Source organism: Oncorhynchus masou, chromosome 33 (assembly GCF_036934945.1).
Source record: "Oncorhynchus masou masou isolate Uvic2021 chromosome 33, UVic_Omas_1.1, whole genome shotgun sequence".
Taxonomy (NCBI): domain Eukaryota; kingdom Metazoa; phylum Chordata; class Actinopteri; order Salmoniformes; family Salmonidae; genus Oncorhynchus; species Oncorhynchus masou.
Window position 1 is genome coordinate 24408670 of NC_088244.1, and position 26354 is coordinate 24435023.

Consider the following 26354-nt stretch of genomic DNA (forward strand, 5'->3'; position numbering starts at 1 on the left):
ATGTGGAATGTGTTCTCAGTCAACTTACTGGGTTAAATCAAATAAATTAGCTGTTTAAGAAACATGGCTGACTAATAATTTGCTGTGTGTTTCCCTACAGGTGAACAGCCTGAAGGAGCTGTACCTGCTGTTGGAGGAGGAGAGTCTGGCCGCCCACCCCCAACAGGGAGACAACAAGATTACCTCCGCAGAGGAGCAGCACCTCTGCCCCACCATCTCCAAGGAGCTCTGTGTGCTGGAGAAGAGCTACACACAGGTGCAGGAACAGGTCACACTTAGGTCATATTCATTGGTGCACACCGTTGCAAAAATGTTTTGCTACAGAAAACAAAAACAAGCCTTTGTTATTGGACAAGTTCAGCTTTTTCCTCTCGGTTTCAGTGGGTTCTTTCTGTTTAGTGTCTACTGAAGACATCCCTGACAACACACAGGAAACAGCTGTTATTGATCAAGTGCATGACATGGAGATCCTCTCAAATGTCATGTTCATCTCTATAATGTTGAGGTCATTCACTGATTCTCCATCCTGTCCGTGGCCTAGACGAGCGGCGTGAGCAGCACACTGGCGGACCTGAAGGGAGCGCTCCAGGATCTGAGCGGAGAGCTGCGAGAGGAGCGCCAGGGCTCTCAGGAACTGACCCAGCAGTTTGCCCGCGCTAAGGCCTCCTGGGAGGTGGAGAGGACAGAGCTCAAGAGCCTCATTACCCAGGTAAGACCACATCACCAAGAAGGGCGCAACTAGCATAGAAATATAATTACTAGAATGGAAATTTGACTTCACCATCATGGGTACACTCAGTATGGCTGACATGGTATTGTGCTAGCTAGTCTATAGAAACCCTCTGTTGTATAGTTATAGTTTCAAACCCATAGTTTACCTGAAACCAACTAAAAACCTTATTTGGCTAGTTCAGAGGCCAGTCTATTATGTAGCTTACAGACCAATGGATTTCAGATTTGTCACGGTCCCTGCCTGACCATTATCTTAGAGGCTTAGCATAAGGCATCCCTGCGAGGGTAATACATCAGCCGTTACACCAGACTACTGGATAGAGAGGGCTGATAATAGGACTCTGGCCACCAGGGTTAGGATCGTTCCCTAATTGGAGGTAGAAAAATACTTTAGAGTAGACTCTTGCCTGATCAGTCAGACCTGCTATATACCTACTGGGCTCCAATCGTTTCTCCTGTTGGCTGCCTGGATGTCTGAGGCAAAGACATTGATTGTATGACCATTAAATGGGCTTTTCTAGTTATAAATAAGAAAGGTCTTCATTCAGCATGCAGGATAGCACCCTCTGAAGCTGTACGAAGATCAAGTCACCCATTCATAAAGGATGACATGACCTGTCATTTGTCACAGTTTTACTGAGAGAAGCTTCCGAGCTGCGGGGAGCTGAGATGATCAGAGGCAGGAATCAGTAGTCACGTCACTGGATATTCTGGGTATTCATTTATTCATTTAATCACCAATACTCATGTTGACAAGTGGCTTGAAACTGATGATATCCCGAGGTGGTGGATTTGTGCCAATCTATCTGTCTGAGGTTTAGTTTGGCCGTCTACATTTCCCCCAGACCTCTGTTCACTGTGTGTGTGTGTGTCTCTGTGTGTGTCTCTGTGTGTGTCTCTGTGTGTGTGTGTGTGTCTCTGTGTGTGTGTGTGTGTGTGTGTGTGTGTCTCTGTGTGTGTGTGTGTGTGTGTGTGTGTGCGCGTGTGCGTGCTCATCTGTGTGCGTGCATGCGGGCGAGAGAGTGAGCGACAGAGGTAACTGGCAGTGAGAGATGAGGTTAATATACAGACTCCTCGGGACCTGAGACACTCATAACAACATCCTCCATAATGACATAAATGAACAGGGTTTGAGACAGGTCACCACATTACACCGAGATAATGTATATATTATCAGACCAGTGGGGAAATAGAAGGCAAAAAAGAGAAAAGGAATGAAGAGAGGAAGAGATGGAGAGGAATAATGAGAGGAGGGATAGAGAGGGGGATAGAGAGAGGGGGGGGATAGAGAGAGGGGGAGAGAGAGAGAGAGGGGGGAGAGAGAGAGAGGGGGAGAGAGAGAGAGGGGGGAGAGAGAGAGAGAGGGGGGGAGAGAGAGAGAGAGGGGGATAGAGAGAGAGAGGGGGGAGAGAGAGAGAGAGAGAGAGGGGGATAGAGAGAGAGAGAGGGGGGATAGAGAGAGAGAGGGGGGGATAGAGAGAGAGAGAGGGGGGAGAGAGAGAGAGGGGGGTAGAGAGAGAGAGGGGGGATAGAGAGAGAGAGAGGGGGGATAGAGAGAGAGAGAGAGGGGAGAGAGAGAGTGGGGGTGAAATAGAGAGAGAGGGGGATAGAGAGAGAGAGAGAGGGGGATAGAGAGAGAGAGAGAGAGAGAGAGGGGGATAGAGAGAGAGAGAGAGAGAGAGAGAGGGGGAATAGAGAGAGAGAGAGGGGGAATAGAGAGAGAGAGGGGGAATAGAGAGAGAGAGGGGAATAGAGAGAGAGAGGGGGGAATAGAGAGAGGGGGGATAGAGAGAGAGGGGGATAGAGAGAGGGGGATAGAGAGAGAGGGGGATAGAGAGAGAGGGGGATAGAGAGAGAGGGGGATAGAGAGAGAGAGGGGGGATAGAGAGAGAGAGGGGGATAGAGAGAGAGGAGGGGGGAGAGAGAGAGAGGAGGGGGATAGAGAGAGAGGGGGGAGAGAGAGAGAGGGGGGAGAGAGAGAGAGGGGGAGAGAGAGGGGGGGATAGAGAGAGAGAGAGAGAGGGGGATAGAGAGAGAGAGGGGGATAGAGAGAGAGAGAGAGAGAGGGGGATAGAGAGAGAGAGAGGGGGATAGAGAGAGAGAGGGGGATAGAGAGAGAGGGAGGGGGATAGAGAGAGAGAGGGGGATAGAGAGAGAGAGGAGAGGAGAGAGAGAGTGGGGGGGTGAAATAGAGAGAGAGGGAGAGAGAGAGAGAGAGAGAAAGAGGGGGGATAGAGAGAGAGAGAGAGAGAGAGGGGGATAGAGAGAGAGAGAGAGAGAGAGAGGGGGGGAATAGAGAGAGAGGGGGAATAGAGAGAGAGAGAGGGGAATAGAGAGAGGGGGATAGAGAGAGAGGGGGGATAGAGAGAGAGGGGGGATAGAGAGAGAGGGGGGATAGAGAGAGAGAGGGGGATAGAGAGAGAGAGAGAGAGGGGGAATAGAGAGAGAGAGTGGGGGATAGAGAGAGAGAGAGGGGGAATAGAGAGAGAGAGAGGGGGAATAGAGAGAGGGGGAATAGAGAGAGGGGGAATAGAGAGAGAGGGGGAGAGAGAGAGAGGGGGATAGAGAGAGAGAGAGAGAGAGAGAGGGAGGGGGATAGAGAGAGAGAGGGGGTGATAGAGAGAGAGAGAGAGGGGGATAGAGAGAGAGAGAGAGAGAGGGGGAATAGAGAGAGAGAGAGGGGGAATAGAGAGAGGGGGGGGAATAGAGAGAGGGGGAATAGAGAGGGGGAATAGAGAGAGAGGGGGAGACAGAGAGAGAGGGGGATAGAGAGAGAGAGAGGGGGATAGAGAGAGAGAGGGGGGGGTAGAGAGAGAGAGAGAGGGGGTAGAGAGAGAGGAGAGAGGGGGATAGAGAGAGAGGGGATAGAGAGAGAGAGAGAGAGAGGGGGGGATAGAGAGAGAGAGGGGGGGATAGAGAGAGAGAGAGGGGGGGGGATAGAGAGAGAGAGAGGGGGATAGAGAGAGAGAGAGGGGGGGAGAGAGAGGGGGATAGAGAGAGGGGGGGATAGAGAGAGAGGGGGGGGGGGAATAGAGAGAGAGAGAGAGAGGGGGATAGAGAGAGAGAGAGAGAGAGAGAGGGGGGATAGAGAGAGGGGGTAGAGAGAGAGAGAGAGGGGGATAGAGAGAGAGAGGGGGATAGAGAGAGAGAGGGTGGATAGAGAGGGGGATAGAGAGAGAGAGGGGGAATAGAGAGAGAGAGGGGGATAGAGAGAGAGAGAGGGGGATAGAGAGAGAGGGGGATAGGGGGGGAGAGAGGAGAGAGAGAGAGAGGGGATAGCGAGAGAGAGAGGGGGATAGAGAGAGAGGGGGATTGAGAGAGAGGGGATAGAGAGAGAGGGGGATAGAGAGAGAGGGGGGGAATAGATAGAGAGGGGGAAAGGGGGAATAGAGAGAGAGGGGGATAGAGAGAGAGAGGGGGATAGAGAGAGAGGGGGGGATAGAGAGAGAGGGGGGATAGAGAGAGAGAGGGGGATAGGGAGAGGGGGATAGAGAGAGAGAGAGAGGGGGGGGGAATAGAGAGGGAGAGGGGGATATAGAGAGAGAGAGGGGGATAGAGAGCGAGAGAGAGGGGATAGAGAGAGAGGGGGATAGAGAGAGTCAGGGGGATAGAGAGAGAGAGAGAGAGAGAGGGGGATAGAGAGAGAGGGGGAGAGAGAGAGGGGGGGGGATAGAGAGGGGGAATAGAGAGAGAGAGGGTGGAGAGAGAGAGGGGGGGATAGAGAGAGAGAGAGGGGGGATAGAGAGAGAGAGAGGGGGATAGAGAGAGAGGGGGATAGAGAGAGAGAGAGAGGGGGATAGAGAGAGAGAGAGGGGGATAGAGAGAGAGGGGGATAGAGAGAGAGAGAGAGAGAGCGGGGGAATAGAGAGAGAGAGAGGGGGGATAGAGAGAGAGAGAGGGGGAATAGAGAGAGAGAGGGGGATAGAGAGAGAGAGAGAGAGAGAGAGAGAGAGGGGGATAGAGAGAGAGGGGGATAGAGAGAGAGGGGAATAGAGAGGGAGAGGGGGATAGAGAGAGAGAGAGAGAGAGAGAGGGGGATAGAGAGAGAGGGGGAATAGAGAGAGAGAGAGGGGGATAGAGAGAGAGAGGGGGGGATAGAGAGAGAGAGGGGGATAGAGAGAGAGAGAGAGGGGGGGATAGAGAGAGAGAGAGGGGGGATAGAGAGAGAGAGAGAGAGAGGGGGATAGAGAGAGAGAGGGGGATAGAGAGAGAGAGGGGGATTGAGAGAGAGAGGGGGATAGAGAGAGAGACAGGGGGATAGAGAGAGAGGGGGGGAATAGAGAGAGAGAGAGAGAGAGAGAGAGAGAGAGAGAGAGAGGGGGATAGAGAGAGAGAGGGGGATAGAGAGAGAGGGGGATAGAGAGGGAGGGGGGATAGAGAGAGAGAGGGGGATAGAGAGAGAGAGAGGGGGGGATAGAGAGAGAGAGAGAGGGGGATAGAGAGAGAGAGGGGGGGGGAATAGAGAGAGAGAGGGGGGGGAATAGAGAGAGAGAGAGGGGGATAGAGAGAGAGAGAGAGAGGGGGAATAGAGAGAGAGAGAGGGGGATAGAGAGAGAGAGAGGGGGGGAATAGAGAGAGAGAGAGAGGGGATAGAGAGAGTGAGAGAGAGGGGGGATAGAGAGAGAGAGAGAGGGGGGGATAGAGAGAGAGAGAGAGGGGGGGATAGAGAGAGAGAGAGAGAGAGAGAGAGGGGGATAGAGTTATATTATCTATATTATATTATCTATCTTACTTGCTTTGGCAATGTTAACACATGTTTCCCATGCCAATAAAGCCCTTGAATTGAATTGAATTGAATTGAATTGAATTGAGAGAGAGAGTGGGGATAGAGAGAGGGGGGGGGATAGAGAGAGAGAGACCCCACAGTGTGCCATCACAGCAGCAAGATTTGTGACCTGTTGCCACAAGAAAAGGGCTTCCAGTGAAGAACAAACACCATTGTAAATACAACCCATATTTGTTTGATTTATTTTCCCTTTTGTACTTTCACTATTTGCACATCGTTACAACACTGTATATAAACATAATATGACATTTGAAATGTCTATTATTTTGAAACTTCTGTGAGTGTAATGTTTACTGTTCAGTTGTATTGTTTATTTCACTTTTGTTTATTATCTACTTCACTTGCTTTGGCAATGTTAACACATGTTTCCCATGCCAATAAAGCCCTTCAATTGAGTGGGGAATAAATAGAGGGAGAGAGAGAATAAATAGAGGGAGAGAGAGAATAAATAGAGGGAGAGAGAGAATAAATAGAGGGTGAGAGAGAATAAATAGAGGGAGAGAGAGAATAAATAGAGGGTGAGAGAGAATAAACAGAGGGAGAGAGAGAATAAATAGAGGGAGAGAGAGAATAAATAGAGGGAGAGAGAGAATAAATAGAGGGTGAGAGAGAATAAATAGAGGGTGAGAGAGAATAAATAGAGGGTGAGAGAGAATAAATAGAGGGAGAGAGAGAATAAATAGAGGGAGAGAGAGAATAAATAGAGGGTGAGAGAGAATAAATAGAGGGAGAGAGAGAATAAATAGAGGGAGAGAGAGAATAAATAGAGGGAGAGAGAGAATAAATAGAGGGAGAGAGAGAATAAATAGAGGGAGAGGGGGGGATAAACAGAGAGAGAATACATAGAGGGAGAGAGAGGGGAATAAACAGAGAGAGAGAGAGAATAAATTGAGGGAGAGAGGGGGAATAAATAGAGGGAGAGAGAGGGGGAATAAACAGAGAGGGAGAGAGAGAGGGGGAATAAACAGAGGGAGAGAGAGAATAAATAGAGGGAGAGGGAGAGAGAGAGAATATATAGAGGGAGAGAGAGAATAAATAGTTGGAGAGAGAGAGAATAAATAGAGGGAGAGAGAGGGGGGAATAAACAGAGAGAGAGAGAATAGAGGCAGAGAGGGGGAATACATAGAGGGAGAGAGAGAATAAATAGAGGGAGAGAAAGAATAAATAGAGGGAGAGAGAGAGGGGGGAATAAACAGAGAGAGAGAGAGAGAGAGAGAGAGAATAAATAGAGGGTGAGAGAGAGGGCAACCAGTGAAGAACACGCACCATTGTAAATACAACCCATATCTATGCTTATTTATTTTATCTTGTGTCCTTTACCATTTGTACATTGTAAAAACACTGTATATATATAATATGACATTTGTAAACTTCTGTATGTGTGATGTCTACTGTTAATTTTTATTGTTTATTTTACTTTATATATTATCTACCTTACTTGCTTTGGCAATGTTAACACATGTTACCCATGCCAATAAAGCCCCTGGAATTTAATTGAAATTGAGAGATGGGGGAAATAAACAGAGGGAGAGCGAGAGGGAATAAACAGAGGGAGAGGGAGAGGGAGAGAGAGAGAGAGAGAGAGAGAGAGAGAATAAATAGAGGGAGAGAGAGAATAAATAGAGGGAGAGAGGGGGAATAAACACAGAGAGAGAGAGAGAATAAATAGAGGGAGAGAGAGGGGGGAATAGACAGAGGGAGAGAGGGAATAAATAGAGGGAGAGAGAGAGGGGGAATAAACAGAGAGAGAATAAATAGAGGGAGAGAGAGAGAGGGAATAAACAGAGGGGGAGAGAGAGAATAAATAGAGGGAGAGAGAGAGGGAATAAACAGAGAGAGAATAAATAGAGGGAGAGAGAGAATAAATAGAGGGAGAGGGAGAGAGAGAGAGAATAAATAGAGGGAGAGAGAGGGGGAATAAACAGAGGGAGAGAGAGAGAATAAATAGAGGGAGAGGGAGGGAGAGAGAGAGAGAATAAATAGAGGGAGAGAGAGAGAGGGAATAAACAGAGGGAGAGAGAATAAATAGAGGGGGAATAAACAGAGAGAGAGAGAGGGGGAATAAACAGAGGGAGAGAGAGAGAATAAATAGAGAGAGAGGGGGGGGGGAATAAATAGAGGGAGAGAGAGAATAAATAGAGGGAGAGAGAGGGGGAATAAACAGAGGGAGAGAGAGAGAATAAATAGAGGGAGAGGGAGGGAGAGAGAGAGAGAATAAATAGAGGGAGAGAGAGAGAGGGAATAAACAGAGGGAGAGAGAATAAATAGAGGGGGAATAAACAGAGAGAGAGAGAGGGGGAATAAACAGAGGGAGAGAGAGAGAATAAATAGAGAGAGAGAGGGGGGGGAATAAATAGAGGGAGAGAGAAAATAAATAGAGGGAGAGAGAGGGGGGAATAAACAGAGAGAGAGAGAATAAACAGAGGGAGAGAGAGAGAGAGGGGGAATAAACTGAGGGAGAGAGAGAGAATAAATAGAGAGAGGGGGGGGGAATAAACAGAGGGAGAGAGAGAGAATAAATAGAGGGAGAGAGAGAGAGAATTAATAGAGGGAGAGAGAGAGAGAATAAATAGAGGGAGAGAGAGAGAGAATAAATAGAGGGGGAATAAACAGAGAGAGAGGGGGGAATAAACAGAGGGAGAGAGAGAATAAATAGAGGGAGAGAGAGGGGGAATAAACAGAGAGAGAGGGAATAAACAGAGGGAGAGAGAGGGGGAATAAACAGAGGGAGAGAGAGGGGGGGAATACACAGGGAGAGAGAGAGAATAAATAGAGAGAGAGAGAGATATGGGGAATAAACAGAGAGAGAGAATAAATAGAGAGAGAGAGAGAGAGGGGGGGAATAAACAGAGGGAGAGAGAGAGAATAAATAGAGGGAGTGAGAGAGAGGGGGAATAAACAGAGGGAGAGAGAGAGAGAATAAACAGAGGGAGAGAGAGAGAGAATAAACAGAGGGAGAGAGAGGGGGAATAAACAGAGGGAGAGAGAGAGAGAATAAACAGAGGGAGAGAGAGAGAGAATAAACAGAGGGAGAGAGAGAGAGAATAAACAGAGGGAGAGAGAGGGGGAATAAACAGAGGGAGAGAGAGAGAGAATAAACAGAGGGAGAGAGAGAAAAAATAGAGGGAGAGAGAGAGAGGGGGAATAAACAGAGGGAGAGAGCGAGAATAAACAGAGAGAGAGAGGGGGAATAAACAGAGGGAGAGAGAGAGAATAAATAGAGAGAGAGGTGGGGGGAATAAATAGAGGGAGAGAGAGGGGGGAATAAACAGAGAGAGAGAGAGAATAAATAGAGGGAGAGAGGGGGGGGGAATTAACAGAGAGGGATTTTTTATTTATTTTTAAGAGAGCGAGAGGTACAGTACAGTAGACACATAGAGAGTTTGAGGCATGTTTCCTTGGTCCTGTCAGCCGGTTCCCTCCCTCTGCAGTCCCTCCTCCGTGGGTCTGTGAGGGCACAGCTAAATGGTTGCCTGCCCTGAGAGCAGCACTGTGCCATGGGTCTGTAAGGGCACAGCTAAATGGTTGCCTGCCCTGAGAGCAGCACTGTGCCATGGGTCTGTAAGGGCACAGCTAAATGGTTGCCTGCCCTGAGAGCAGCACTGTGCCATGGGTCTGTAAGGGCACAGCTAAATGGTTGCCTGCCCTGAGAGCAGCACTGTGCCATGGGTCTGTAAGGGCACAGCTAAATGGTTGCCTGCCCTGAGAGCAGCACTGTGCCATGGGGATCCCTTTCCTGGCGGCGCCAACACAGCTACTCAACACCATAACTGGGTCACAATTTACAACCTGGGCCAGGGTTTTTCATTCATCCATCCCCCCTCCTTCCTCCTCCTGTATCCACCGTAGTGGCTTTTGTCTCTCTCCTCCCTGGCAGTAGTAATGTGTTGTGTGTCAGGGTGGGAGGGAGAGAGGGAAAAGAAGGGTTGTGGAGACCGGAAAAGGGGCTTCTTGTGCATTGGTTCTACACCTTTATTAAACTGGACACAACTAACTTACTTTTTTCATTGATATTTCCTGATGAAATAATGGTCTTCATGGACTGTAGGAGCAAGACTCAGTCTGTAGCCTTGGGTGAAGTCTAGATTTGATCCCGGGTTAGAATCCTGATTTGTGTTTTGTTTGTGTATCACCAGAAGACCCAGATGACAATGTAATTCAGTTGAAACACTTTAAAAAAGGTGTCACCCGTGTGAATCATGGCCATCATCAAAGCGTTGACTCTCTTTCTGAGTGGTGCAGCGGTCTAAGGCACTGCAGCTCAGTGCAAGAGGCGTCACTACAGACCCAGTTTTGATTCTAGGCTGTATCATAACCGGTCGTGATTGGGAGTCCCATGTGGCGGCGCACAATTGGCCCAGTGTTGTCCGGGTTTGGCCGGGTAGGCCGTCATTGTAAATAAGAATTTGTTCTTAACTGACTTGCCTAGTTAAATAAAGGTTAGGGACTCCCAATCATGGCCGGTTGTGATACAGCCTGGAATCGAACCAGGGTGTATGTAGTGTCACCTCAAACACTGAGATGCAATGCCTTAGACCGCTGCGCCACTCGGGAGCCCAAACATAGTACCAGACTATCAGGTTTCAGGGAAGACCCAAGTGTAGACTGTAGAAGTAACAATGTTTATTGTAACAACAGGGGCAGGCAAACATCAAGCCAATGCAGGCAAGGGTCGATAATCCAGAGTAGTGGGGTCAAGATACAGGACGGCAGGCAGGTCCAGGTTCAGGTGAGGCAAAGGTCTGAGTAGAGGCAAAGGTACAGGATGGCAACCAGGCTCAGGGGCAGGCAGCCAGGCTCAGGGGCAGGCAGTCAGGCTCAGGGGCAGGCAGTCAGGCTCAGGGGCAGGGGCAGGCAGCCAGGCTCAGGGGCAGGCAGCCAGGCTCAGGGGCAGGGGCAGGCAAACAAGGCTCAGGGGCAGGCAGCCAGGCTCAGGGGCAGGCAGTCAGGCTCAGGGGCAGGGGCAGGCAAACAAGGCTCAGGGGCAGGCAGTCAGGCTCAGGGGCAGGCAGCCAGGCTCAGGGGCAGGCAGTCAGGCTCAGGGGCAGGGGCAGGCAAACAAGGCTCAGGGGCAGGCAGCCAGGCTCAGGGGCAGGCAGTCAGGCTCAGGGGCAGGGGCAGGCAAACAAGGCTCAGGGGCAGGCAGTCAGGCTCAGGGGCAGGGGCAGGCAGCCAGGCTCAGGGGCAGGCAGTCAGACTCAGGGGCAGGGGCAGGCAGCTAGGCTCAGGGGCAGGCAGCCAGGCTCAGGGGCAGGCAGCCAGGCTCAGGAGCAGGCAGCCAGGCTCAGGGGCAGGCAGCCAGGCTCAGGGGCAGACAGCCAGGCTCAGGGGCAGGGGCAGGCAGCCAGGCTCAAGGGCAGGCAGCCAGGCTCAGGGCAGACAGCCAGGCTCAGGGGCAGGCAGCCAGGCTCAGGGGCAGGCAGCCAGGCTCAAGGGCAGGCAGCCAGGATCAGGGGCAGGCAGCCAGGCTCAGGGACAAGAAAAGAGATACTGGAAAAAGCAGGAGCTGAGACACAAAACGCTGGTAGGCTTGAACAAACAAGACAAACTGACACAGACAGACAGAAAACACAGGTATAAATACCCAGGGGATATAGTGCCTTGAAAATGTATTCAACCCCCTGACGTTTTTCCTATTTTGTTGCATTACAACCTGTCATTTAAATGGATTTTATTTGGATTTCATGTAATTGACATTCACAAAATAGTCCAAATTGGTGAAGTGAAATTTTAAAAAAATGGAAAGTGGTGTGTTCACCCCCTGTGCTATGAAGCCCCTAAATAAGATCTGGTGGAACCAATTATATTCAGAAGTCACATAATTAGTCAGATTGCACACAGGTGGACTTTATTTAAGTGTCACATGATCTGTCACATGATCTCAGTATATTACACCTGTACTGAAAGGCACCCAGAGTCTGCAACACCACTAAGCAAGGGGCACAACCAAGCAAGCGGCACTATGAAGACCAAGGAGCTCTCCAAACAGGTCAGGGACAAAGTTGTGGAGAAGGACAGATCAGGGTTGGGTTATAAAAAATTATCTGAAACTTTGAACATCCCACGAAGCACCATTTGAAATCCATTATAAAAAAATTGAAATAATATCGCACTACAACAAACCTACCAAGAGAGGGCCGCCCACCAAATCTCACGGACCAGACAAGGAGGGCATGAATCAGAGAGGCAACAAAGAGACCAAAGATATCCCTGATGGAGCTGCAAAGCTCCATGGCGGAGATTGGAGTATCTGTCCATAGGACCACTTTAAGCTGTGCTCTCCACAGAGCTGGGTTTTACGGAAGAGTGGCCAGAAAAAAAGCCATTGCTTAAAGAAAAAAATAAGCAAACACGTTTGGTGTTCGCCAAAAGGCATGTGGGAGACTCCCCAAACATATGGAAGAAGGTATTCTGGTTAGATGAGACAAAAATTTAGCTTTTTGGCCATCAAGGAAAACGCTATGTCTGGCACAAACCGAACACCTCACCTCACCTCACCCCGAGAATGCCATCCCCACAGTGAAGAATGGTGGTGGCAGCATCATGCTGTGGGGATGTTTTTCATCGGCAGGGACTGGAACACTGGTCAGAGTTGAAGGAATGATGGATGGCGCTAAATACAGGGAAATTCTTGATGGAAACCTTTTTCAGTCTTCCAGAGATTTGAGACTGGGATGGAGGTTCACCTTCCAGCAGGACAATGACCCTAAGCATACTGCTAATGCAACACTCGAGTGGTTTAAGGAGAACATTTAAATGTCTTGGAATGGCCTAGTCAAAGCCCAGACCTCAATCCAGTTGAGAATCTGTGGTATGACTTAAATATTGCTGTACACCAGCGGAACCCATCCAAATTGAAGGAGCTGGAGCGGTTTTGCCTTGAAGAATGGGCAAAAATCCCAGTGGACAGATGTGCCAAGCTTATAGAGACATACCCCCAAGAGACTTGCAGCTGTATTTGCTGCAAAAGGTGACTCTACAAAGTATTGACTTTGGGGGGTAAATAGCTATGCATGCTCAAGTTTTCATTTTTTTGTCTTATTTCTTGTTTGTTTCACAATAAAACATATTTTGGATCTTCAAAGTGGTAGGTATGTTGTGTAAATCAAATGATATAAACCCCCCCAAAATCCATTTTAATTCCCGGTTGTAAGGCAACAAAATAGGAAAAATGGAGGGAAGATTGGCGACACCTGGAGGGGGTGGAGACAAGCACAAGTACAGGTGAAACAGATCTGGGTGTGACAGGTACCGTTGTGGGATGCAATCGATCCCAAATTAATACAACCACTAGCATTAAAAAAAAACTGTTTCAAGTCAATGAGGCTGATGCAACAGATCAGAACATTTAGCTTAAAATGTTGATAAACAATTTTTCTCATTATAAGCGCAGCAATGCACACAGTAATTGGCTGTCTAAAAGCGTGAATGTTCCAAAATGCAATGAATTAGCGGGAAAACACCGTTCTCAAAAGTGACCACAAATGCGGTTATGCATGTAATCCTTGCATTATGCTGAGGAGAATTACCTTTCCCAAATGTGAAACTCACACGCCGCCTATATACAGTGCATTCAGAAAGGATTCAGACCCCAAAACCTTTTCCACATTTTGTTACGTTACAGCCTTATTCTAAAAATTGATAATTAAATAACAATCCTCATCAATGCCTCCCGAATGACACAGTGGTCTAAGTGCTAATTGTTTCAACAAAAGATCCTGGTTCGAGTCCAAGCTCTGTCGCAACCGGGAGACCCATGGAGTGGCGCACAATTGGCCCAGCATCGTCCGGGTTAGGGGAGGGTTTGGCCGGCAGGGATGTTCTTGTCCCATCGTGCACTAGCGACAGCTTTGGCGGGCCGGGTGCAATGCACGCTGACACGGTCGCCAGTGTTTCCTATGACACATTTGTAAGGTGGGCTTCTGATTTAAGCAGGCATTGTGTCAAGAAGCAGTGTGGCTTGGCTGGGTTGTGTTTCAGAGGACACACGGCTCTCGACCTTCGCCTCTCCCAAGGCAGTACGGGAGTGGCAGCGATGGGACAAGACTGTAACTACCAATTGGATATCACAAAATTGGGGAGAAAACATTTTTATTTTTTATTTTATTATCAATCTACACACAATGCCCCAAAATAACAAAGTGAATACAGGTAATTAGAAATGTTTGCAAATGTATTAAAAAGTGTAAAACAGAAATACCTTATTTACATAAGTATTCAGATTCTTTGCTATGAGACTCGAAATTGAGCTCCGGTGCATGCTGTTTCCATTGGTCATCATTGAGATGTTTTCTGTAAGGTCTCACAGATGACAGTGCATGTCAGTGCAAAAACCAAGCCATGAGGTCCACGGAATTGTCCATAGAGCTCCGAGACTGGATTGTGTCAAGGCACAGATCTGGGGAAGGGTACAAAACATGTCTGCAGCATTGAAGGTCCCCAAGAACACAGTGACCTCCATCATTCTTAAATGATAGAAGTTTGGATCCACCAAGACTCTTCTTAGAGCTGTCTCAGAAATCGGGGGACAAGGGCCTTGTTCTTGGAGGTGACCAAGAACTCGATCACTCTGACAGAGCTCCAGAGTTCCTCTGTGGAGATGTTTGTCCTTCTGGAAGGTTCTTCCATCTCTGTAGCACTCCACCAATCAGGCCTTTATGGTAGAGTGGCAGACGGAACCCACTCCTCGGTAAAAGGCACATGACAGCCTGCTTGGAGTTTGCCAAAACACACCTAAAGGACTCTCAGACCATGAGAAACAGCATTCTCTGGTCTGATGAAACCAAGATTGAACTCTTTGGGCCTGAATGCCGAGCATCATGTCTGAAGCATGGTGGTGGCTGCATCATGCTGTGGGGATGTTTTTCAGTGGCAGGGACTGGGAGACAGGATCGAGGGAAAGATAAATGGAGCAAAGTACAGAGAGATCATTGATGAATAAATGTGCCAAAATGTCTAAAAACCTGTTTTTTCTTTGTCATTATGGTATATTGTGTGTATATTTATGAGGGGAAAACAATTTTAATCAATTTTAGAATAAGTTTGTAATGTAACAAAATGTGGAAAAAGTCAAGGGGTTTGAGTGCCAGCCGAATACACTGTATGCCAGTTAGGCTCTACACCGGTTGTAAAGCAGATGAATGTGCTTAATTTTAAGAAGTCATTTGGCCATGTTAGCTGAGATACAAACCTTATCAAAACATATAGGCCTCTGGGCTAAGCTACGTTAAATGTGCAACAAAAAAAAGGCATGCGCTGTTTCTTGCCTTACAGCATAAAAGCTGGGCATCATTCACAAGTGATAATATATCATTCACAAGTCATAGGCTAATATTGTTTTTCTTGATTGAATCTTGTCTTTACGTATACTAAATAATATCTGTGAAATTTGTTTGGATTTAGAATAGACCATTGTCATGCACCTGTCTCGAAACATGGGCAGGGGGAAAAAATGTGTCATCTATGCGCTAATATAGCAAATGGAGGACGCTTTTCCCATGGTTCATTTTCATGCCAGCCAGGTAGGTTATACTCCTGTTGTAAAGAGAAGCAATGTGCTTGAAATTAGGAAAGTTGAGAAATAAATATAGTAGGCCTAGCCTATAGAAAGCTGATGGACTCTCATGGGCTCTGATGAAGTGTTTGATTAAATATTCGATGATATTTGCATTGATGTCAGAGTGATTAGAGGGACAATAGAGTGCTGAGTATCAGGCAGTTAGCACATTTGGTAGAACTTTGAGAAGCCTAGTTATCATGACTAAATGGTCATGTGGAATTTGACTGTGGTCATGACTCGTGGTCTCCGGTGTGGCAGTAATATGGTCACCATAACAGCCACCTCCATCAAAAAAGATAACAGCTTGCCCATTCCCCAAATGCATTGCATTTATTTTATTAGATCAGATTTCCTGACTAACCTTTATGGCATAATCAGAGCTTGATTCATTTTGCTTTTCTTATTTTTTAAGAAATTCATCATCTGCTGCCTCTCGAACTCCAGTACTTATTGTGTCAGAAAACAGCACAGGAACATAGCACTGAGGCCAAGCACACAAGAGGACATCATTATTTCAGACAGACTCCTCTTTCTCTCGCTACGCTTTTCTCCTATCTGTCGTAGCCCTACTGTTGCTTCTCTGTCAGTCAGTCACATTTGCATTGTGCATCAAAATACAGCAATCATATCTTGTAGGATTCATTTGCACCTCCCCATCCTGAGAGGGTGCTCACGCACACACACACGCGCACACACACACACACACACAAATTGTTACTATTCTCCCTTTACCCCTTCACCCCTATAAACTATGCCGTTACTGTGCCCTTGTATCGTGTAAACCCACTGGGCTGGTGCCCAGGAAAGAACTGGATGGCAAAGCTGGGTCCAATCTCTTCCTGCTATGCTCAGCCAATCACAGAAGTAGGATAGCATCCTGGCAATGTGGCATGGCACCAGCAGCTGTTGCACTGTGGAACCAGGCTTATGGCCTAATGCCTACAGATGCCAACAGACAGTTTTCTAAGGAAGGCTGTTTCACAAATGGCACCCTATTCCCTGTATAGTGCAGAGGCCTATGTGGGCCCTGGTCAAAAGTAGTGCACTAAAACATAGTGCCATTTGGGACTCATGTCTGTCTTCAGTGGTTTTGGGGGGAATCTGGGGTGAATTGGGAGCATTCAGAGCAAATGTCTTTCTCTGTGCTGTAAACCTGCAGACAACCATTTAGTCACCGCCCCGCAATGCCTCACCAATAAAACTCATTATGGATATTCATCATCAGACGAGATCAACGCTTCCGTCGCCGTCGGAGATGAATGGCATAGTCGTCCGAAAGGCCACCCAGACTCCTCCATTAGCACCATATAAGGCAGAAACCTGCAGTCATCCTCAGGCACCATGTTGATTGATGGGGCTCCCTCCCCCGAAAGCTGTGACTTCAAATACGAGAAAAAAATGAGACCGACTTGTAAAAGAATTAAAGAGCAATCGCCTCAGCTTTGAAGCACTGCTTGATTCATTCTAATGGGGAGAGAGGAGAGGAGAGGATGGGAGAGGAGAGGATGGGAGAGGAGAGGATGGGAGAGGAGAGGAGAGGATGGGAGAGGAGAGGATGGGAGAGGAGAGGAGAGGATGGGAGAGGAGATTAGAGGATGGGAGAGGAGAGGAGAGGATGGGAGAGGAGAGGAGAGGAGAGGAGAGGAGAGGAGAGGAGAGGAGAGGAGAGGAGAGGAGAGGAGAGGAGAGGAGAGGAGAGGAGAGGAGAGGAGAAATGTAGCGGGCATCTTTACCTGTTGTCTTTTAATGTGACGGAAGAGAACCTGTAAACTCATCAATCTTAGAAACAAGGGAAGGATGACTTAAACGTAACACACACGAGGCATCTGCTGCTGTTCTTTATTTATAGGGCTTTCTCATTAAGTGCCTCGCTCCACGTCTCGTTTTATAGAGGGAGGAATACTTAAAAGCTAATAGTCTGTTTAGATCTTCAGATTAAAATGTTAGTGTTTTCAGAGATGGAAAAAAAGAAAGGAAAAGTAAATAAATGTATCTGGAGTGTTAATCAGTGAGAGTGTAGGATGTGTTGAGCATTTGGGTATTCATTACTTTTGGTATTACATCATCACATATAAATGTCATTTAGCTTCTCAAACATGTATAGAACAAGCACAACATCCCCCATAGTGTCACATAATCACCATCCTCACCAACCCTCTCTCTGTCACCCTCCCCCCAGCTGGAGAGCAAGGCGGGCTTGGCTGCCCTGGCCGGGGGGGAGAAGGACCTCCAAGGACCTCCCGATCTGAAGGTGGCACTGAAGAGGGAGCGTGAGGAGCACCAGCACCTCCTGGCCGACTCATATGCCGCCGTCATGGACCTGACCAAGCAGCTGCAGATGGGCGAGAGGAACTGGAACCGCGAGAAGCTGGAGCTCCTAGAGCATTTCAGTCAGGAGAGGGGCCAGTGGGAGCAGAGGCTACAGTGCAAGATGGTAACTGGATTATTGGCACCTCAGTCCTGATAAGCTTATATTTGCTCTACACTCTATTCTATTATAGCATGGTCTAGTATTATAGCTTAGCCATGTGGTGAGTACTGAGAGTGACACTAACTACCCTTGTAGCGTCTAGTGACTATCCTAATTGTCCTCCTTTCTCCTCATCATCTTTGGCAAAAAAAAATCTCTGTGTGGTCTTTTGTTGGGGTGGAATGGAAGGTTAATGTCACTGGTAGGACATTGTTGGCGTGTATGCATTACTGTACTCTGTGACGAGTGGTTTAGTGTTTTCCATAGAGGGGTTAGGGATAACTGGCCAGTAGTGGAATGCAGGGAGAGACAACATGCTGCTGATCATAAGTGTGTCTGCTGCATGGCCAGACCACACTGGAGGTGTGTGTGTGTGTGTGTGTGTGTGTGTGTGTGTGTGTGTGTGTGTGTGTGTGTGTGTGTGTGTGTGTGTGTGTGTGTGTGTGTGTGTGTGTGTGTGTGTGTGTGTGTGTCTGGCTCTTCTACCAGCAAAGCCTCATTACCTGTGTCTGTCTGGCGGTCATCCAGTCTGTCCCAAAACTGACTGGCTGGTCTTGGAGAATAGGTCTCTCGCACTCCAGTACTTATTGTGTCAGAAAAACAGCACAGGAACATAGCACTGAGGCCAAGCACACAAGAGGACGTCATTATTTCAGATAGACGCCTCTTTCTCTCGCTACGCTTTTCTCCTATCTGTTGTAGCCCTACTGTTGCTTCTCTGTCAGTCAGTCACATTTGCATTGTGCATATAAATACAGCAGTCATGTACTGTAGGATTCATTTGAACCACCCCATCCTTCCTCTTCTCCCTTCCCTCGCCTCCTCTCCCCCGAGATATGTGTTTTTATTTGTGTGTGTGAGCTCATCCACCAGTCAGCATCATTACAGGGACAGCAAGGCCTTTGTCAGGGATAAATACTGTAACTCCTAGATGATGGCCACATCCTCATGTCCTCCATTAAACATTGCCAATAAAACTACCGGACTGGCTGGACAGGAAACAAAAAATGTCTCCTTGTTTTCTCCCTCAGTCTCTGCACTACAAAACCACCCCTGAAACAAAAACTGCACTGGACGTTGTTACAAATGGAACCAATTTATCAAGGTAACATATGTATTTAATGTATAAAAAGCTATTTTTCAAAGATCATGAAAAATGTATAGTCATAGCTGAATAATAAAATGATCATGTTTAGTGATATAATTTTTCTTCTATCAGGACCAAGTCCATCCCGTCCATGTTGGAGGGTCTGCTGGAGGCCTGTCCTTTCCTTCCGGGTCAGGAGGTCAATGGTACAGCCAATGAGGAGGGAGAGAAGGACCAGCCCAGTAACCAGGCCCCTCCCCTTCTAACCCACACAGACCCGGGTGACCTCACCAGGAAGAACTGGAAGTACCTGACCAATGAGATGGCTCTGATGGAGCAGGGTGATGCCCCCTTCAAGACGTGGGACTGTCCCAGCTCCCCCAGCAGTTTCCTGGACCTGGAGAGCATCCAGAGGAGCTACACGGCCCCCGACAAGACCGGCATCCGCATCTACTACAGCCCCCCTACCATGCGCCGTATGGAGAGCCAGCTAGCCAAGGAGAAGCAGGACAAACCTCAAGCCCAGCAAGGCCACCTGTCTCAGGCTTCAACTCCCTCAGACGCTGTGGCCCTGGAGGGCCAACCTCCCTCCTCTGCCTCCTCCTCTTCGTCCTATGACCAGTGGTTGAGCTCTCTGTCCAAGCAGCACAGGGACCTTCTGGAGAACAGCAGCGGTGGCGCGGGGGTGGCGCCCTTCCATGGCCTGGAGATCTCTGCCAACCTCTCGGACGACATGAAGGAGATGACCAACTGCGTGCGCCAGGCCATCCGCTCCAGCTCTCTGGAGAGGAATAGCAGCAAGGATGCGAGCAGCCAGACGGTGGGGGTGTCTAGCCGCTCCACCCAGACGGTCCAGTTTGTGAGCGTGGGGCTGCAGACGGACGGGCTCGGGTCTCGGGGGGTGGGGGGCTTCCACACCAAATCCTCCTGGTCCTCCCGGCCCTCGTCGTCGCTGGCCTCGGCCCGCTCGCGCCACATCTCCTCATCACTGGATAAGGTGCACAGCCGCATCGACAGGCCCTGCTGCTCACCCAAGTTCGGCTCCCCCAAGCTACAGCGACGCATTTCTGCCTCCTCCTCCAAGCTGGACGGAGGAGGATTGTCCTCGGCTTCATCCAGAGACCGCAGCCTGTGGAACCTCCACCAGCGGTCCTCGACCTCCAGCGGCTCGGCCTGGGCCCGTTCCACCACCACCAGGGACAGCCCCGTGCTCAGCGGCCTCAACGATGGCCTGTCCAGCCTGTTCAGCGTGGTGGAACACTCCGGCAGCGTAGAGTCCCTGTGGAAGAGTGAGCCAGGGGCCAGCCCAGCCCGCCAGGCAGCAGGGAAGCCCTCTGGCCCTGGACCAGACATCGGAGCCCAGAAATATGGCCCCTTCCAGGAGTTTTTCAGGAACGTGTGCGGCCGGCCCGGAACGACCATGCCCGGGGGGGGGGAGAGGGGGCAGAGGGAGGTGGGGGCCATGGATGAACCCAAGCCTGAGTGCCTCTCCGGGGTTTCGCTGGTGGGGAACGACAGCGTCACCAAGATCGTCAACAAGAGGTTCATGAGACAGATGCCCAGGGAGGAGTTGGGGGCCACTGCTAACGATCTCACTGCCAGGGACCTGACCTTGAGCTCCAGCATGGAGGTAGGTCCCACACATACTCACTCACACACAGAGAGACAGGGACAGACACTCACACAGAGACAGGGGTACACACATGCACAAACACACATACAGGACATCATATCCAAGCAGATTATTTGAGCAGCTCTGTCTTTCATTGGATTGCATTATAACATAACTATTTAATGTCTCCTCCCTGTCCCAGGATGCAGCGTGTGATTGCAACTCCCAGTCTCTTACATCCTGCTTCGCCCGGCCCTCCCGCTCAGCCACACGCCATTCACTGGGCCACTGCATGCACCGCTCTCAGGAGCCTCTCACGGCAACGGAGGAGAGAGTGGAGGCAGGCAATGAGTGATGGATCAGTGAGAACACACACACACACACACACACACACACACACACACACACACACACATACTGCCTCACCAACACACTGCCACATAAGCTATAGTACCGTCACAAAATGTAGATACAAACATCTTGGCTACACCAACACACTGCTACATACATACTGTACATACACACAATCCCTCACAAACTGCCACACAGAACCACTGTCACATGCACACACTCACACTCACACTCACACTCACACACACACACTCACACACACTCACACTCACACACGTCTGGAATTGGAACTCAACCCAAGCAGCACATTCTAATGCCAAGGATATAGGAAGACCAGAATCTCCTAGGATTCCTCTTTGAGCACCAGAACCACTACCAACTACCAGCAGGACAACAACCTCACACACAACACACATACTGGAACAGTAATGACACACTACTTCCTATATACTGCAGTATTTAGGGAATAGGGTGCTATTTTGCACACAAACAGTTTGTGGAAACGACCACCTAGGAATTCAGACAGTCTTATATGATGTCAGAACCCACAACACTCTACTTTACCTATTTTTGGAATTGCATAGGAAAAACACACTGGGCTACTAGATTTCTACAAAGTGGATCTTCCCAACCGACAGGGATATGAGGTGGTTTGTTAGCTGCTCCCATTCCAAATACCAATCCTATTCCCAGTCCAATTCCCTAGCCAGCACCAGTCCCTTCCCAACCCAGCATCTGAAGAGCTCTGTCCAAGCCTCCTCCCTAACACCAAACAGAGGATTCTACTGGGGTGGACCGCCTCTTGCCATTATCAACCAACAACTATTAAAAAACATCTCATCAACGTATGTTCATTTTTTTATGTCAACTGCCTCCCTGTTGTTTTTCTGAAAGACTTTCATCCAATGAAGGGGTAGGACATTTACGTCCTTATGTTACGTATGATATGATGATCCTATGTTTTCTAAAGGTTGTTTGAATGTTTGTAATCTGCCTGTTGTTGGCACACATTGATGGGATGGTGGTTAAGACTCTGAGACCCTATGAGTTTTGTCTCTTGTGTGTACTATACTGTAGGATGTAGATGTATAAGAGGATCCCAGCTGTAAAGATCCCTGCCAGGAAAAAACACAAACTTGTCCCATTTTGAGAGACAATGCATTCCTTTCTTACATTACAATTCCAATTACACTCTGGCTAATCTGTTACCGTGTGTGTGTGCGTGCACTGTGTGTTTGTGAGTGTGAGTGACAGAATGCTCATTCTAGAATGCCTTTGCAGCATTCCCATATAGTGAAGGCAGTTGTTGTTGCACAGTGTTTCTGCTTCATTCTCAGCCATCGACTGTCTGTGTTCCTGACCTCTTGTCTCCTGCTTTAAATGTAACAGGACACAATGTCCTCTACAGAAGGTTAGCTCCTTCCTTTTCTCATGTCACCACTGAAGTCTTGAGATATTGTTCAGTACCAGTCAAAGGTTTGGACACACTACTCTTTCAAGGGTTTTTCTTTATTTTTACTATTTTCTACATTGTAGAGTAATAGTGAAGACATCAAAAGTATTGCAATAACACAAATGGAATCATGTAGTAACCAAAAATGTGTTATACAAATCAAAATATATTTTAGATTCTTCAAAGTAGCCACCCTTTGCCTTGACAGCTTTGCACACTCTTTGCATTCTCTCAACCAGCTTAATGAGGAATGCTTTTCCAACAGTCTGGAAAGAGTTCCTACATATTCTGAGTGCTTGTTAGCTGCTTTTCCTTCATTCTGCAGTCCAACTCATCCAGAACCATCTCAATTGAGTTGAGGTGGGGTGATTGTGGAGACCAGGTCATCTGATGCAGCACTCCATCACACTCCTTCTTGGCCCTTAAACAGCCTGGAGGTGTGTTGGGTCATTGTCCTGTTGAAAAACAAATGATAGTCCCAATAAGCGCAAACCAGATGGGATGGCGTATTGCTGCAGAATGCTGTGGTAGCCATGCTGGTTAAGTGTGCCTTGAATTCTAAATAAATCACAGACAGTGTCACCAGCAAAGCACCCCCACACCATCACGCCTCCTCCTCCATGCTTCACGGTGGGAACCACACATGTGGAGATCATATTTTCACCTACTCATCGTCTCACAAAGACAAGGAGGTTGGAACCAAAAATCTCAAAGTTTGACTCGTCAGACCAAAGTACAAGTTTCCACCAGTCTAATGTCCAATGTTCGTGTTTCTTTGCCCAAGCAAATCTCTTATTTTTATTGGTGTCCTTTAATAGTGGTGTCTTTGCAGCAATTCGACCATGAAGGCCTGATTCACGCAGTCTCCTCTGAACAGTTGATGTTGAGATGTGTCTGTTACATGAACTCTGTGAAACATTTATTTGGGTTGCAATCAGAGGTGCAGTTAACTCTAATGAACTTATCCTCTGCAGCAGAGGAAACTCTAGGTCTTCTTTTCCTGTGCCGGTCCTCATGAGAGCCAGTTTCATCATAGCGCTTGATGGTTTTTGCGACTGCACTTGAAGAAATGTTCAAAGTTCTTGACATTTTCCAGATTGACTGACCTTCATGTCTTCATGATGGACTGTTGTTTCTCTTTGCTTATTTGAGCTGTTCTTGCCATAATATGGACTTGGTATTTTACCAAATAGGTCTATCATCTGTATACCACCCCTACCTTGTCACAACACAACTGATTGGCTCAAACACATTAAGAAGGAAAGAAATTCTACAAATTAACTTTTAGCAAGGCACGCCTGTTAATTGAAATGCATTCCAGGTGACTACCCCAATGAAGCTGGTTGACAGAATGACAAAAGTGAGCAAAGCTGTCAAGGCAAATGGTGGCTATTTTGAAGAATCTCAATTTTAAAATAAAATTTGATTTGTTTAACACTTTTGTGGTTATTACATGATTCCATATGTGTTATTTCATAGTTTGATGTCTTCACTGTTATTCTTCAATGTAAAAAATAAAGAAAAACCCTTGAATGAGTAGGTGTGTCCAAACCTTTGACTGGTACTGTATGTGTGATGTTTCTTATGAAAAAACAACATTGTGAAATTGGAGGGAACAAAGGCCTCAGTTGTGAAGAGAGTTTGTTGTACCTTTAAATGAAGTTGTCTAGTTAGATTTGGTGTATTCCATCTATTGCAGTGTCTCTCTAAGGTCTGATAGATGTCAATCAGTCTGTTAATATGGTGACTGTTGTGGTGTTGACTTTGAAGTGCCTGTTAGACTAGGTCAGCGTGCAGCAAACCGCACTTCTGAACAACAACCCCAGACCTTTTCAACGGACACCATTGTTCATGTAATCATTTTAGACACAAGGGGGATATAACCTGTACTCTATAGTAACACGCCATCACCAACTCTGAAAAGCACAGAGAGAGAGCGAATGTTTTACTTTCTTTTGATACCAAGGAACTTTTTTGAGAAGTAAATTATTTTTATTTGTTTTTTTATAAATGTTTATATATATATGTTTGTTTTTCTCTCAGATTGCAATGGTGCTGGACTAATAGTGCAGATTCTGTTATTTTAAAAAGTGCTTTTTACAATGCTTTTATGTAAGAGAAATTACTCAGCTTTGCTATATTGGCACATAGTATTCTTTTCAAATGGCTATTGGTTAGGAGTCAGTCCCTGGCAGGTGCCTTAATGATGAGCATTTCACTGTCGTAAAAACGGATTTGGCCGCTACCCGAGAGCCTCACTGATCATGTAACAGGCACATACACACACACCACTCTCTCTCGCTCTCTGTCTCTCTCACTCTCTCTCTTTCCCTCCCTAGAAGCTGAGTTAGCAAGGGCAGTCAGCAGGCTCTTTTGTGTGTTTCTTCTTGTTGTAAGAAGGAAATGATGACTCATCTCTTTAAATAGGGAATTACAGTAGTAGGTCTCTCAAAGTCTTTAAATGTACTTGTGGTTCAAACCCACAATTTCTCACAGGCCCAGCCATCCAACCACTGACGAGCTTGATTCCAGTCCACACAGACAGAGTTAACTGGTCTGGTTCCTCCTGCCTTTGATAAAAGCTGCTGCCATACCCATTCCGCTACCTCCCTGGCCTCCTCTGCCCTTTGACCTGGAAGAACTAAATGCAAGGCTGTCACTTGTGTCTACCTACCTGCCCGAGGCCCACCATGTTTGTTGTGTTGTCAGTAAGAAGGTCACTAGAGTGCCTTTCTAAAATAAAAATGTCTTGGTGAGCAGCAGCAGTTAGCAAAACACAAAGTGTTATACAGTATCCAAAACCACTTGGCCGTTCTACGTTCCTAAAACAAGTAACTGAGCACATGAATGGAAGTGAAGTCTTAATTATGTACATTTTAAAAGGGAACTGAAAATATGATGATATGCTTCTTCTTAATACACTTCGGGTTTTATGTTTACAGTAAAGGTCTTTCCTAATGTTTTTTAAATAGTTTCGGTCTAATATAACCTTTCTACCTGTCTGTCAAGTACATATGTTAGGCTCCTCTCCCTCAGGTAACAGTTAGCTGGTCCCACAGCAGGTAGCCAATGACAGGAGAGAGTCTTGGTTCAGTCTAAAGCAACGGTCCAATCAGAGAGAGAGATACTGCTAGGCATGAGAGGGCAATGTCACTGTACCATGTCATTGTTCATCTATCCTTAAGAAAACTGCATGATGTCACCTCCTCATCCACACTGTCCACTGTCACATCACAATGCCTAGCAATATGTATATGAATTCTTAGCTTACGCTGTTAATAATATTAGCTAAATTATTACTGAAAGATTGCCTGTATATTCGCTTTATATATTTCCTTTCTTTCTAATACATTGACTCTTGGGCAAAAAGAGAATGCAATGACTGAAAATGAAACAAAAAAATCATTGTTTGTATTGTTACTTGAAAAGGATACATCAACATATTATTTGTACTCTTTCTATCCTTGCATAGAGAATAAAGCTGAATGTCTACTGTAGCTATGAGCTGACTGTTGAAGTATGTAGCTCTCTCCCTTTCTACAGACACTGTCTTTGTACATAGACTCATTTTAAAAAAGAAAGTTAAAAAAAGATAAGAAATGGAACGGGATTTAGATTTCTAGGGGGTTTTGGGGTTGTTCTTTTCCAACCATGTACCCTGTTCAGCTGAGATCTCATTTCCTTCTGTTTGTCATATAGACCACAAATAAATGTTTGTTGAAAATAAAGAATCTATTCTCTCATCATTGGATTTTTATATTATTCTTGAATTAACACATTTGTACATGATTGTGGGTTTGGTATTCGAGAGAGAGACCAAAATCAGTGTCTTTCTGTGTCCTTTCTCTCACAGTCTTTATATGCAGCCCAGCTGTCCCTGTACACTATCTCTGGGCTGACTAGGCAGCTGCATAGAGAAATGATGAAACGTTGAGCAACAAGGGGAGGGTGAGAGGCCAGAGATGGAAGACGGAGGAATACAGTGGAGAGTGAGAAGTGAGAAAGGAGCAAGAAATGGCTAAGAGGAAGAGAGCGGTTTTCCACAGTGAATCTGAAACATAGTTCTCAGCTGTTTGTCCGTCACATACCATCTTGTTGTTTGTATCCTCTAGCGTTCTAACAGAGGCGTGAGGGTCTGCTTGAGGCCACCGATGTGTCTGTCTCACAGGCTGCTCTCTGTCCAATCTGTTACACTTGACTGATGTCATCGGAGGGGAACTGAAGTTAGGGGGTAAGGGGGAGTGGTTATAGTGATGGCAAATGATCCAGTGGGCTTCACCTCGTTAAAAACATCTGGGATTTGA

At 47.2% G+C, this 26354-nt stretch overlaps 1 protein-coding gene across 5 annotated transcripts in view; it reads left to right on the forward strand.

Annotated features, from left to right (window-relative positions):
• LOC135528080 (microtubule cross-linking factor 2-like) overlaps positions 1-25781 on the forward strand; it is a 77599-nt gene extending 51818 nt beyond the window's left edge. For all 5 annotated transcript variants that reach the window (XM_064956862.1, XM_064956866.1, XM_064956865.1 and 2 more), the window contains 6 exons: positions 101-256; positions 542-709; positions 17257-17511; positions 18579-18652; positions 18767-20264; positions 20449-25781. In XM_064956862.1, the coding sequence (XP_064812934.1) occupies positions 101-256; positions 542-709; positions 17257-17511; positions 18579-18652; positions 18767-20264; positions 20449-20601 (2304 nt within the window). In that variant the 3' untranslated portion in view covers positions 20602-25781. The remainder of the gene's footprint in view (positions 1-100; positions 257-541; positions 710-17256; positions 17512-18578; positions 18653-18766; positions 20265-20448) is intronic.
• Positions 25782-26354: the final 573 nt, after the last annotated feature.